At 45.6% G+C, this 15,219-nt stretch overlaps 2 protein-coding genes across 2 annotated transcripts in view; one reads left to right on the plus strand and one right to left on the minus strand.

Moving 5' to 3' along the window:
- Positions 1 to 15,219, minus strand: part of LOC311341747 (uncharacterized protein) — a gene marked incomplete at its 5' end in the record, with an annotated part of 386,212 nt that overhangs the window by 32,121 nt on the left and 338,872 nt on the right.
- The window catches only part of LOC311341753 (uncharacterized protein), a 361,346-nt gene continuing 346,800 nt past the window's right edge, over positions 674 to 15,219 (plus strand). The window contains exons 1-8 of the mRNA XM_084466550.1: positions 674 to 1,063; positions 2,111 to 2,394; positions 2,575 to 2,638; positions 3,104 to 3,387; positions 3,567 to 3,633; positions 12,170 to 12,453; positions 12,633 to 12,699; positions 13,202 to 13,263. Coding sequence (XP_084322676.1) covers positions 769 to 1,063; positions 2,111 to 2,394; positions 2,575 to 2,638; positions 3,104 to 3,387; positions 3,567 to 3,633; positions 12,170 to 12,453; positions 12,633 to 12,699; positions 13,202 to 13,263 — 1,407 coding nt within the window. The 5' untranslated portion in view covers positions 674 to 768. The remainder of the gene's footprint in view (positions 1,064 to 2,110; positions 2,395 to 2,574; positions 2,639 to 3,103; positions 3,388 to 3,566; positions 3,634 to 12,169; positions 12,454 to 12,632; positions 12,700 to 13,201; positions 13,264 to 15,219) is intronic.

Below are 15,219 nucleotides of genomic sequence, written 5' to 3' on the forward strand. Positions count from 1 at the left end.
GTGAGTCACGGCACATCTTGGAGCCATGGCTCGAAGGCAACTATTTTCTTCTGCTCCGGCTCCGTTTGCCTTTTCTTTGCAAGTGGCGAAACGCCAGTTGACAAGATACATGCATAGTTTTGTTTTAATGACCTGATGGTTAGTTACGCAAAAGCGTGGTAATGACACAAGTGACGTTACGCATCCCTTATTATGGGCGCACACATTCATACTTGCGTACAAGTAAAGTGCACCCCTGCCTATAGAGGGGGTTGCCTTTTATTTAATATTGCATGGTTTCCAATAACTTCCGCTTAGCCCCGCACAGCTTACATGTGACCGTGACGAGTGTGTCTCTAACCTCGCGGGAGTAGTAGCCTAGCATGAATTGATACATTACAATTCAAAAACTGTTCATATTTGAAATAAAGTTTAATAAAGTTAGAGAATTTTCATTTCGGTGCATCCCTAGTAGATTATTTATATTTGGGACTGTCAGATCAATATTGTAAACAAAAAAAACCTGAATAATCTGGCGGGCCAGATATTACGTGCCATTTATGGCCCGCAGGCCGCCAGTTTACCTGCGAGCGTTGTGATTGGCCAAGTGCATGTTGGGGGAAGACACACAATGGGGATTTGGGGACTCGATACCAGATGAGTCGACTGTTGAGGAGTTCTTTGCGAACCAAATCAGGTTTTGTTCAAACATTATCCTTCTCGACCTCCTATTTGGTTAGAGTATTAGATTGGTGGTTTTTCTTCACACCAAAGTAAAAGTTAATAAACATGGCACCGTGCGGCTCAACTCTGGAAGAACAGCTTTCGTCCATAATGGCCGTACTTACGAAAGCTGCCGTATCTGAGATCAGCCAACTGTTCTCGGAAGGCTCGGCTACCCTTCGCTTACAGATAACTCGGAGCCTGAAAGAAAACGAGACGCTGAAGACGAGGATGAAGGGGATGAGGAGTGAGCTGCTTTCTTTGCGGCTTCAAACCAGATCAAATGCATCGCGTGCGTCAAGTCGTTTGGCCCTGGCTCGAACCCACATCTGCAAACCACGGACTAAACCACTAGGAAATGGTGAGTTGATCGCCGGCTGTATTAGGTGGAAAACAGGACGGTCCACGTGTTGTTACATTGTTGTAAAGCCCGTGAAAGACACATGAGTCCAACTTGGGAGTTGCATTTCAAAGATGGAAACAGTCAAGAGCCCAGAAGGGTTTCAAGACGGATGCCACATGAGCTGATTTATCATTCTCAAACATCAATGAATTCAAAACTTGTAAATGTTAGCTGATCAGCTTACAGGAAATGACACGTTGTCGCTTGTTATTGTCAAAATAGTATAGAATAGAATAGAATAGAATAGATTTTATTTGTCATGTCACCATGAAAATTGTCTTTGGTCTCACTGAATAAAAACACATAGGATACATAACGAGCACATTCACTCCATTGAGTAGGCATGTCCACCAGATTGACACATCACATGTATACCCCCTGACACATCACATACAGTATACCCCCTCCTCTAGCCACACACACACACACACACACACACACACACACACACACACACACACACACACACACACACACACACACACACACACACACACACCAGGTACAAGGCAACCAGCAACAGTTCCAGTTCAAGGCATTCTAGTCTACACCTCCCTTTCATCTAGCTTTCCTTGGTTTGTTGACCATGGAAATCGCATTTGGGATAAAAGAGTCTTTGTATATTTTTTTCCTTGTCATATGTGCTCTATAGCGCAGCCCTGAGAGAAGCAGTTCAAATTCAGAATGGAGGGGGTGGGTGTCAATAATTGTGCTTGTCTCGCATGTCATGTTGTGCTCAGATCATTTTGCGCTGGTGTTGGTTCAGTGTCCTCAACCTGGTCACCCGCCTGAGCTTTGAGTCTAGGGAGGAGGGGGCTGGAGGAGACATCCCTCTCCAAAACTCTGAATCTGTGTCTGTAGTACACATTTGAGACCCTCTGTGTCAATGTAACATGTACATGCATTTAAATCGTTTATTTCACATGTAGGCCTACAAATACACACTTCTCCTTTTGTGCAAATGATGTATCAAAACAATTACTGTAATTTTTTCTCCCTCTGCAAAACACTGCGATGCCTTTGGAGACAGCAGCACGCAGCGCGGCGCCACCTCAGAGAGTCTGCATGTGGACGCCCCTGGCTCCTCCCACATGTCCAGTCACAACGGGGAGCTGAGGATCCTGAGCGTCTTCGGAAAATGGGAGGGCCCACTGGCGGTGGACGGCCATGACACCCTCTTCACCACGTCTGAAGTGGAGGCCCTGAGCTCACTGTCTGCGGACCGCAGCGTGGCCACGGGCCTGGAGCGTGGAGAGCGGTTGGTCCGCCGTGAGGAGCTGAGTGTGCAGGTTGGAAATCATCTTCTCACTCACCATCCAAAAGAGAGGCCCTCTCTGTTACACCTCCAGCACACACCAATAGAAAGCACACACCTTTATGATTCAATATGTCGTTAGTGGGGATTGATAACTATTCTGTTCAAATGAAAGAATGTCTGATGTGTGTTTCCTTCTTTATGTGGAAAGCAGCAGACCCCAGACACCATTTCAATCAAGGTTGAAAAGGATCTTGGTGGAGGCATGCCCGCTGTAGGTTAGTAATACACATTGCATCACATTTCAAGCAAGCAAACGACCTGGATCAACTGAGAATGTACTCGATTCTACCTGCGCTAAAGAGCCTAGTCCTCTTTTGAAAGCACATCATGACCAGAGCCCTGCTAAAACAGTATTGGTAAAACAGGTGATAGGAAACTACAGATGACCTGGGTTGTGTCTTTATGACCTCCCCACATCCTTAAAACCTAAGCCTCTCCAGCTGGAGCCTTTGACCCTTGACCCCCCCCCCACCCCCAAGGATGTCCAAATATAATTCTTCCAGTACACAAGTGTGTACAAAATACGTACAGTATCCCTTTGTGCAAATAATAAGTTAATACAATTACTTTCTCTCTGTCTTTGTTTTCCTCTCTGTAGAAGACTGCAATGACATGAAGAGACCTTTTGTGCAAATTATGTATCAAAACAAATACTTTGCCTTTTTTCCCCCTCTCTGCAGAAGACTGCGATGCCTTTGGAGACAGCAGCACGCAGCGTGGTGCCACCTCAGAGAGTCTGCATGTGGACGCCCCCGGCTCCTCCCACATGTCCAGTCACAATGGGAAGCTGATGATCCTGAGCGTCTTTGGAAAAGGGGAGGGCCCACTGCCGGTGGACGGCCATGACCCCCTCTTTACCGCGTCCGAAGTGGAGGCCCTGAGCTCGCTGTCTGCGGACCGCAGCGTGGCCACGGGCCTGGAGCGTGGAGAGCGGTTGGTCCGCCGTGAGGAGCTGAGTGTGCAGGTTGGAAATCATCTTCTCATTCACCATCCAAAAGAGAGGCCTTCTCTGTTACACCTCCAGCACACACCAATAGAAAGCACACACCTTTATGATTCAATGTGTCGTTAGTGGGGATTGATAACTATTCTGTGCAAATGAAAGAATATGTCTGATGTGTGTTTCCTTCTTTATGTGGAAAGCAGCAGACCCCAAACACCATTTCAATCAAGGTTGAAGATGATCTTGGTGGAGGCATGCCTGCTGTAGGTTAGTAATACACATTGCATCACATTGCAAGCAAGCAAATTACCTGGATCAACTGAGAATGTACTCGATTCTACCTGTGCTAAAGAGCCTGGTCCTCTTTTGAAAGCACATCATGACCAGAGCCCTGCTAAAACACAAGGACTACTTACAGTTTATAGTTGAATGATTTACATCTTCTTCATGGCAGACAGGTGTCAGGAATTCTGAGATCAGCTCTGATTTCCAATATAACTACAGTATTGGTAAAACAGGTTATAGGAAACTACAGATGACCTGGGTTGTGTCTTTATGACCTCCCCACATCCTTAAAAGGGGGAGATGTAGCGGTGCCTTCTCAGTTCCCCGGTTCCCCTTGACAACCCCAAGGGGAACAAGGAAAAGGTATAATCAACAAATAGAAGTTTGAAAAAAAGAATGTCCAAATATAATTCTTCCAGTACACAAGTGTGTACAAAGTACATACAGTATCCCTTTGTGCAAATAATAAGTTAATACAAATACTTTCTCTCTGTCTTTGTTTTCCTCTCTGTAGAAGACTGCAATGACATGAAGAGACCTTTTGTGCAAATGGTGTATCAAAACAAATACTTTCTGTCTTTTTTCCCCCTCTCTGCAGAAGACTGCGATGCCTTTGGAGACAGCAGCACGCAGCGCGGTGCCACCTCAGAGAGTCTGCATGTGGACGCCCCTGGCTCCTCCCACATGTCCAGTCACAACGGGGAGCTGCGGATCCTGAGTGTCCACGGAAAAGGGGAGGGCCCACTGGCGCTGGACGGCCATGACACCCTCTTCATTGCGTCTGAACTGGAGGTCTCGACCTCGCTGTCTGCGGACCGGAGCGTGGCCACGGGCCTGAAGCGTAGCGAGCGCTTAATCCGCCGCAAGGAGCTGACTGGGCATCGGGGCGGCCGCAAGGGCCGGCCCAGTGTCTTGTTAGGCAAAGGTTTTCCAGACAATACCAAGACGACCATCCACATGAGTAGCCACACCGAGGAGAAGCCGTACGGGTGCGACCAATGCATGAAGCGCTTTCAAATTAAAGGCAGCCTGAAGATCCACATGAGGTGTCATTCTGGGGAGAAGCCCTATAGCTGTGACCAATGCACGAAGAGCTTCAGTCAAAGTTGCAACCTGAAGAGCCACATGAGGACTCACTCCGGGGAGAAGCCCTACAGGTGTGACCAATGCGTGAAGAGCTTCAAAGATAAAGGCACCCTGGAGATCCACATGAGGACTCACTCCGGGGAGAAGCCCTACAGCTGTGACCAATGCATGAAGCGCTTCAGTCGAAGCCACCACCTGAAGAGCCACATGATGACTCACTCCCAGGAGAAGCCCTACAGCTGTGACCAATGCATGAAGAGCTTCAGTCAAAGTGGCGGCCTGAAGATCCACATGTGGACTCACTCCGGGGAGAAGCCCTTCGTGTGTCTGGAGTGCAAGGCCAGCTTCAGCAACCCGAGCATTTTGCGTTTGCACATTCTCAATCACATGGGCAGTGGGGTGCATTGACACTGGGCAACGAGACGCTTTGATTGACACCTCTATCCTGTATTCGTTGAAATGACTGCTGTAGGTTTTTTTTTTCATCATGATTAAAGAGGCTTTCCAACTTTTGATACGCTTTCTGTTTTTATTGTTGTAAGTGATTGATATCTGTGGAGAATCACTTATTTGTTGGACAATATTTGATTTCATTTTAGAGCATTATTGCGCGTTTCCACCGAGTGGAGCGGTACGGTTAGGTGCGGTACGGTTAGGCGAGGTACGGTTAGGTGTGGTACGGTTAGGCGAGGTACGGTTAGGTGCGGTACGGTTAGGCGAGGTATGGTTAGGTGCGGTACGGTTAGGCGAGGTATGGTTAGGTGCGGTACGGTTAGGCGTGGTACTGTTAAGCGCGGTACGGTTTGCGTTTCCACGTTTTTTATTTTTCTAATGTTTTGTGTGTAGTCTGAGACTGTAGGCTACTGCTGCTTGTCTTTTCCAGGTCACTTGAAGAGATGTTTAATCTCAATGACGTATTCTTCTGGTAAAAAAAAACAACTCATGTTAAACTCTTAGGTCAGGTAGCCAATGTACAGTCCGCAATCTTAAAAAAAAATATATATTTTATTATTGACAACAGTTAGCTGAACATTATAGGGTCCCGTCCTTCCACTCCCTGTTTTCTCAGTTAAACACAGAAATCAACTACATTTGTCAGTGTTTGTTACATATGAAATTAAGCAAAAAAAATTGCTCTTTCTCTGGTAACGCAGTCGTTCGTGACGCCTTTCTTCTTTGTCGTTTCTTCTATTTGTCTCTAACTCATGCTGCAATCTTTCGTTGATTTTGTGGATGCAACAAAATATATGATGTATAATTTTAGCAACATTTAAGATGATCGTGATGAGTTCTGTCCGGTCTGCCTCCATTTTGTCGATGGTCAAATCAAAACAAACTGCAGTGACAGAGGCCGTACTTATCTCACCTTTTGCGAAGTTAGACCCTACGTCATATCCGGCCCATTGCAAGCCCAGCCCCCTAAACCCCCCGTTGATTCTACTGATGTCTAAACGACATTGATGTCCACATATAAAGTATCAAGTGTGAATCACCCTCAGGGTCGAAATTCATGATATACAAATGTGGCAAAAATGCGGAGGACATGTGTGAAAACAACTCATAAGTAGAAAATGATTATGCTTGCTTCATAATGTAAGGAGAAATTGTTTATGCTTGCTCCATTACGTAATAGGTGAACCAAAATATTATATTATATGCTCAGAAATTTGTTGCATTATTGACTGGGGTCTCCACAATCTAGACAATCTAGAAGGTTTCCCCACCCAACTAGCCAGAAGGGCAGCCCGGTGAATAAGGTCTATTGAATACATGTCATGTCCTGAATATTCTTCAACTGCTCAAGCACCAGAGGTTGGTGTTGAGCGTGTTGAGTGTTCAACTCATTCAAAGCCACATTAAAAAACGAATGAGTAGATATACCCCCCTCCTTCAAACATAGGCTACACAAAGTCTAATCCTAGCCCCAAACACAAAATATATCATATCACATCTATTGTTCCCTTTCTACAACTGTCCAGAGATGTCCAAAAACCTCATTTTGATTGAGCTATTGGGTTTCCAACATGACCACTACTCAGAGTTTAAAGGTCAAAGGTAAAATATCCCAACATGTCCCAGACACACCCCTTTGATGCAATGTGAGACCAATAAATCACACATTTAAATAATATTAACATACTGTATGAAACTATACCAATATGTGCAATAATATCAGTTTTCCAACATGTGAAATATAATTATACTATAAGTGAGATCATATCACATATACCAACATAATACTATATGTATATATACATATACTAACTAATATGGGAAAATGACTCAGAAATTGAGCCTCAGGTAGGCCTACAGCAATTCTCAGCTTTGAAATAGTTTGTCTGAATCCTTTCTGTCACTGCCAAGTCTTTTAAATGTTTTAATCTTCTCCTATCCATGTTTGTGCTATATGTACGTACATATGTGTACCTGTATATGTGTTCATTGCGTTGTGTGTGTGTGTGTATATATATATATACACTGAATTTACTATGTATATACTGAATTTCTATAATTTAGGCTGTGTGGTTTTATTTCTATGACAAAGGAAAATTTAACTGGGGAGGGTTCCAAGACAATCTAGCTTCTAGTGCATCATGTGATCTCTCATCATTTGCGAGCGGCCGTTATCAATCAACCGAGGGCCAGTCCGTCCATAGTAGTAAAAGGTGGACCACCTGTCAAATCGTTTTTCGATTTTTTTTTAGTCTACAACGTCGGGCGCTTTCGAGTATGTAAAAAAAAAAAATAGAGAGTTGGCAGCTCTAGCTATATTATATTCGGTTGGCCGGTTATATTATATTGGGTAGCATTTAGTTGTTGGACCTCACTCGATGTTTTGTCATTTGGATTAAGTTGTGGCTTAAATCAAGCGATCTGATTGGTTCCCAACTGTTGTGTATATTGAGCGTATGCACACAGCTATGACGCCCGTTCAGTTGACAGAGTTCAGTATCACTCCGCGCCTAACATGAACTGTTGTTTATTTATATATAAAAGCAATAGCATAGTTCACTGAAGCCTAAAAATATGTTGATTGCAGGAGAGGGTGGAAATGTTGTAAAGCAATAGGCACACGGTGAGTGAACTCGATAGAAGGCTAAATTGCCGGCGAACCGAGCTACCGTCTCTAGCCTTCTCTCTGAAGGACGCTACAGTGTGTTGCATAGCAACCGCCGTACACTTTGCAGGCAGCCAGGAGGGACTACTTTTTTGTATTCGTTAAAAAAAAAAATGCTTTCCAGGCTTTCTCGCTTTTTCAAAATTGAGGGTGTCTTTGACTTTCATCTCGCCATACTTACGTAACCGTTTTATAAAAGCAATAGATCGCTTCAGTCAGTGAAATGTTCTCAAGACCTTATTCTATAAACGTCACGGCCATATTGTTGACATAGTTGACATTCCTAACATACGCGACAAACTGAGGATTTGAGCCAGCGAAGGAGAGATTTATGGCTGGCTAGAATTAATAGGCGAGACTTTCAGCCGACTACTCATAGCAAAGTCTGTACCCAACATTTCACCACAGGTAACGAGAGAGTTACCTGTGGTAGTAGTTAGAGTTATATCGGGAGCGTACCTATGTTCCCCGGTTGCGACTGTGTTTTTCGTAGGTGGAATCCGGAAAAAAGTTCCGCCTCAAGCGCTAGGATTGGACAGACAGCCTGTCAGGCAAACTCACACGCTGACTCCTAACCCTAACCATAACCATAACCGTAACCCTCACCGTAACCCTAATATTCATTCTTCCGGATTCCACCTACGAAAAACACCGGTCACATACAAAGCGGGGAACATAGGGATGACCCCGTTAGATCGGTCTAGCTCACATAGTCTATACATTATTTTATCACAGGGAGCAAGTTGTAACGTTATGATGGATGGTTTCCATTTGATAACGTGCGAACGAAGCCATAATATTGATAACTCAGAACGACAGCTCACTTCACTCAGTTCAGACAACTCACTCTCAATCAGTGTCATGTCAACAAAATGGCCGCGGCGACGTAAAAAGGGGCGTGCGAATAACCTCTATACGGACTAGATATCGCATTCGGCTGCTAAGCATGCGTCAACAATGCCGCCATCTTGCCGCGGGGTAACCACCTGAATGAATGAATGAACGTCGAAGGGACAGAGGACCTTTCCCAATCACTCTACAACGCCTTATTTTAATGCAATATTCAAGCGGGTTCAAATAAGGATAGGATCGTTCTGCCTGTTAAAGCCCTGGTGATATAAAACATAGCGCGCGGCTGCCCCCTAGTGGAGTGGCTGGTGCATTTACGAACAAACATAACAGGAAACTGGTTGAATTCAGCACAGAACACCACATACCCATTTCCCACTTTAGCCAACTATCCTGAACCCATGGTGCCACAATGTCCCCCTCAAATTAAAATGTCCCCGACATTTCCACGGATTAATATACATCACTATCCACAGGCTTCAGTTATCACCTGGGGCTTTTCTCCTACTTCCTCCAAGCACATTCTTTAAGTAATTGAAGCATTCCTGCAATACCACAATTGAGACAACACATATTCCCCTTTTAGGTAAAGTAAGTACATCACCATCAGGTTTAGCATTCACTGGTAACAAAGGCCCAATTTACCACCCGTCAGCCCCACACAACTATCTAGTCCCTCACTTTAGTTAACCTGTCCCTGGCAATTACATGACTTGGAAACCCTGTAGGCCCTGTTGGCTGACGCTGTTCTCTCTGTGGCTAGGTCAGACATAAAAAGGGGGTCGCTCTGTCCACGAGAAACTCAATTTAAGGGTACAATAAGACCATAGAGTCAAGACACTTGTGTGTCCGTTTTCCCTTCATGGTACTCATACCTAATAGGCATACTGACGACCGGACCATGACCTGGTTTACTGTCTGACCCCACCAGACTTGTATGCAGCAAGCCATTAGCTAAATGACTTTGTTTGAGACACATCAACACATTGCACAAAGGATCATGGGAGATCTCTGTGTATCAGTCTTGTTGTTCACACTGTTGTTGTTTGTCAAATAAACAATAACAACAACTATAAATGTTTAGCAGCTTAATCATGTCTTGTTCGCCCGTCAGATGCCTGTGAACTTCTTCGACGATACTACTGTACTACTCTGGTACTGCCACAACAAGTAGAGACTTGCAAGGTGACATTGCTCATTTAACTGTCTAATCTCCCTGATGCACATAGACTCTTTGTGTCGCCAACTTTGTCTGAGACACTTCAATGCGTGGCCCAATCAAGTTAAATCTCTGTGTGTTGTTGTGTGATGAAGGGAAAACGGACACACAAGTGTCTTGACTCTATGGTCTTATTGTACCCATAAATTGAGTTTCGCGTGGACAGAGCGACCCCCTTTTTATGTCAGACCTAGCCACAGAGAGAACGGCGTCAGCCAAGGATGCAGAGCTATGAGGAACTAGATAAACCATCTGAGGTGGAAGCAGGCATGAACAATCTGCAGATGAACTACAAAGGTCCATCATATCACACTTTGTGGCAGCCCTGGACCGGGATGGACATTGAGGTACAAGGGTGAATGAAGATACACACAGAAGCACATAAAAAAACATGTAATGTGTCTGAAGAAAAAATGGGTTATTATTGAGATTAAGGGTTAAGGTCAGGGATCTAGAGTGCTTTAGTAAACTATGGCAGTTGTTCTGATGGATATCTGAACCTAGAGTTACAAGAGGTGTAGGCCTACAGGGGTTCCAAGTCATGTAATTGCCAGGGACAGGTTAACTAAAGTGAGGGACTAGATAGTTGTGTGGGGCTGACGGGTGTGGGTATGTGGTTGCTGAATTCAACCAGTTTCGTGTTATGTTTGTTCGTAAATGCACCAGCCACTCCACTAGGGGGCCGCGCGCTATGTTTTGTATCACCAGGGCATTAACAGGCAGAACGATCCTATCCTTCTTTGAACCCGCTTGAATATTGCATTAAAATAAGGCGTTGTAGAGTGATTGGTAAAGGTCCTCTGTCCCTTCGACGTTCATTCATTCATGCTTAGCAGCCGAATACAGCTTCTAACTGAACGATTGCACAATACACGGTCAAACTCTTGACATCAAAAATTATCATTTAAATCCACAAACTGCATGTGATGTGTGTAACCCGGGACATATAAAGACTGGGACAAGAAAATAATTCCGTTCTCTGCATTGAAACCCATTCATATTTTACGATCTCATATGTCCCATGGGGTCTACCGGAAAAGAGGGCTCCAGCCTCGTCTCCATAGACCGCGACTCGCAGGGAAGCGTTATGGCAAGACTGCTGCCTCCTCTTCGGAACACAGGAATGTGTTCTGTGTATTTTACAAGTGAGCTGGTGTAGTTTTTTGCACAATGATGCTATAAGTTAATATAATGTGATATGTAATGACACGGAATGGTTAACTTAGACGTGATGCGTTTGTGGGCTACTCGGTGTAACGGAATGTATTCTATGTATTTAACAGAAATGCTCCGTCCACACGGAGACGATTTTTTTTTTGTGAAGTTTTGTGAAATCGTTTTCCGAGCCCTACTGTTGAGACGGAGAACCGAGCGAGAAGACTACAACCAAACGTAAACAGCTGGTGCCTTTAAAGTAGCATTACTAATAGTTTATTACTTTAGTGGGACAGACAATCCAAAAACCCAGTCGAAACTAGATGGGGGAAGTGTGTAGTTCAAAACGTGACGCAGCTTTTACTTCTTCGCCACCTACAGAGTTTGTTATGTACGATCATTCAAAAACCCCATGTTATTTCGAATACACATTTGACCGAGGGAACCGGGAGTCTCGGAGGCGGGACTCATTCTTCAGTGGAGTGCCGAAGTCCCGCCTCTTCCGGTGGTCCCCATGGGACCTATGAGATCGTAAAATATGACTGGGTTTCAATGGAGAGAATGTAATTGTTTTCGGGTCCCAGTCTTTATATGCCCCAGATTACACATATGTTGTTTGTGGATTTAAATAATAATTTTTCATGCAAAGAAAACTACAATTCATTGCGAAGAAGTTTGATAATGTTAGGTTTTGTGTGAGGCCGCTTTGTGAACTACAGCTCTTCGCTGCTCTCAACGCGAATGATATACGTCACCACCCGCACTTGGAACTATGGTACAGACATGGCGATGTAGTTACCCCCGATTATGGATATTATGCATTATTATCAATGGAAATTAGTAAAACAAAGCTGTGTTGTGCTCAGATAATTTTGCGCTGGTGTTCGTTCAATGTCCTCAACCTGGTCACCCGCTTGAGCTTTGAGTCTAGGGAGGAGACATCCCTCTCCAAAAACTGTGCAGTACACATTTTAAATCCTGTGTCAATGTTACATATATGCATTTAAATCGTTTCTTTCACTACACTTCTCCTTTTGTGCAAATAATGTATCAAAACAATGACTTTCTGTATTTTTTCCCCCTCTCTGCAGAAGACGGCGATGACTTTGGAGACAGCAGCACGCAGCGCGGTGCCACCTCAGAGAGTCTGCATGTGGACGCCCCTGGCTCCTCCCACATGTCCAGTCACAACGGGGAGCTGAGGATCCTGAGCGTCTTCGGAAAAGGGGAGGGCCCACTGGCGGTGGACGGCCATGACACCCTCTTCACCACGTCTGAAGTGGAGGCCCTGAGCTCGCTGTCTGCGGACCGCAGCGTGGCCACGGGCCTGGAGCGTGGAGAGCGGTTGGTCCGCCGTGAGGAGCTGAGTGTGCAGGTTGGAAATCATCTTCTCATTCACCATCCAAAAGAGAGGCCCTCTCTGTTACACCTCCAGCACACACCAATAGAAAGCACACACTTTTATCATTGAATGTATCGTTAGTGGGGATTGATAACTATTCTGTGCAAATGAAAGAATATGTCTGATGTGTGTTTCCTTCTTTATGTGGAAAGCAGCAGACCCCAGACACCATTTCAATCAAGGTTGAAGAGGATCTTGGTGGAGGCATGCCCGCTGTAGGTTAGTAATACACAATTCATCACATTGCAAGCAAGCAAACGACCTGTATCAACTGAGAATGTACTCGTTTCTACCTGCACTAAAGACCCTGGTCCTCTTTTGAAAGCACATCAGGACCAGAGCCCAGTAGAATGATTTACATCTTCTTCATGGCAGACAGGTGTCAGGAATGCTGAGATCAGATCTGATTCCTAATATCACTACAGTATTGGTAAAACAGGTTATAGGAAACTATAGATGACCTGGGTTGTGTCTTTATGACCTCCCCACATCCTTTAAAAGGGGGAGATGTAGCGGTGCCTTCTCAGCTGGAGCCTTTGACCCTTGACCCCCCCCCCCAAGGGGAACAAGGAAAAGGTATAATCAACAAATAGAAGTTTGAAAGAATGTCGAAATAGAACTCTTCCAATACACATGTGTGTACAAAGTACATACAGTATCCCTTTGTGCAGATAATAAGTTAATACAATTACTTACTCTGTCTTTGTTTTCCTCTCTGCAGAAGACTGCAATGACATTAGAGACGGCAGCACACAGCGCGGTGCCACCTCAGAGAGTCTGCATGTGGATGCCCCTGGCTCCTCCCACATGTCCAGTCACAACGGGGAGCTGAGGATCCTGAGTGTCTTCGGAAAAGGGGAGGGCCCGCTGGCGGTGGACGGCCATGACACCGCGTCTGAACTGGAGGCCTCGAGCTCGCTGTCTGCGGACCAGAGCGTGGCCACGGGCCTGAAGCTTAGCAAGCGCTTAGTCGGCCGCAAGGAGCTGACTGGGCATCGGGGCGGCCGCAAGGGCCGGCCCGGTGTCTTGTTAGGCAATGGTTTTCCATCCACATGAGTAGCCACACCGAGGAGAAGCCATACGGGTGCGACCAATGCATGATGCGCTTTCTAAATAAAGGCAACCTGAAGACCCACATGAGGACTCACTCTGGGGAGAAGCCCTCAGGGGAGAAGCCCTACAGCTGTGACCAATGCATGAAGAGCTTCGGACATAGCTCCACCCTGAAGACCCACATGAGGACTCACTCCGGGGAGAAGCCCTACAGTTGTGACCAATGCACGAAGCGCTTTGGACATAGCGCCACCCTGAAGCTCCACATGAGGACTCACTCCGAGGAGAAGCCCTACAGCTGTGACCAATGCACGAAGCGCTTCAGAGAGCGCCTTACCCTGAAGCTCCACATGAGGACTCACTCTGGGGAGAAGCCCTACAGCTGTGACCAATGCGTGGAGAGCTTCAGCCAGAGCAGCGGCCTGAAGCTCCACATTAGGACTCACTCCGGGGTGAAGCCCTACAAGTGTGACAAATGCACGAAGAGCTACCGTGATAGCTCCAGCCTGAAGAACCACATGAGGAGTCACTCCGGGGAGATGCCCTACAGCTGTGACCAATGCACGAAGCGCTTCAGTCGAAGCAAAAACCTGAGGGGGCACATGAGGACTCACTCCGGGGAGAAGCCCTACAGCTGTGACCAATGCATGAAGCGCTTCAGGCGACGCGACCAGCTGAAGACCCACATGACGACTCACTCCCAGGAGAAGCCCTACAGCTGTGACCAATGCATGAAGCGTTTCGGAGATAGCACCACCCTGAAGGACCACATGAGGACTCACTCCGGGGAGAAGCCGTACAGCTGTGACCAATGCGTGAAGAGCTATACACAGAAAGCCCGCTTTGAGATCCACATGAGGACTCACTCCGGGGAGAAGCCCTACAGGTGTGACCAATGCGTGAAGAGCTTCAAAGATAAAGGCAGCCTGGAGACCCACATGAGGACTCACCCCGGGGAGAAGCCCTTCGTGTGTCTGGAGTGCAAGGCCAGCTTCAGCAACCCGAGCATTTTGCGTGTGCACATTCTCAATCACATGCGTCACATCAGACGCTTTGATTGACACCTCTATCCTGTATTCGTTGAAATGACTGCTGTAGGTTTTTTTTTCATCATGATTAAAGAGGCTTTCCAACTTTTGATATGCTTTCTGTTTTTATCGTTGTAAATAATTTATATCTGAAGAATCACTTATTTGTTGGACAATATTTGATTTAATTTTAGAGCATTATGGCGCGTTTCCACCGAGTGGCGTGGTACGGTTAGGCGCGGTACGGTTAGGTGCGGTACGGTTTGCGTTTCCACCTCCAAAAGTGGGTGGGGTCCGGACTTAGCTGCACCTGTTTGTCAGTACTCTGCATCGCCTCACCCCTGCCAACTTTCAGTTTTATTTTTCTAATGTTTTGTGTGTAGTCTGAGACTGTAGGCTACTGCTGCTTGTCTTTTCCAGGTCACTTGAATATATGTTTAATCTCAATGATGTATTCTTCTGGTAAAAAAAAAACTTACGTCAGGTAGCCAATGTACAATCCTCAATCTTGTAAAAAATATTTTTTATTATTGACAAGTTAGCTGAACATTATAGGGTCCCGTCCTTCCACTCCCTGTTTTCTCAGTTAAACACAAATCAACTACATTTGTCAGTGTTTGTTACATATGAAATTATGCACAAAAAATTTCTCTGGTAA

Source organism: Micromesistius poutassou (genome assembly GCF_964030765.1).
Source record: "Micromesistius poutassou genome assembly, chromosome: 4".
NCBI lineage: Eukaryota > Metazoa > Chordata > Actinopteri > Gadiformes > Gadidae > Micromesistius > Micromesistius poutassou.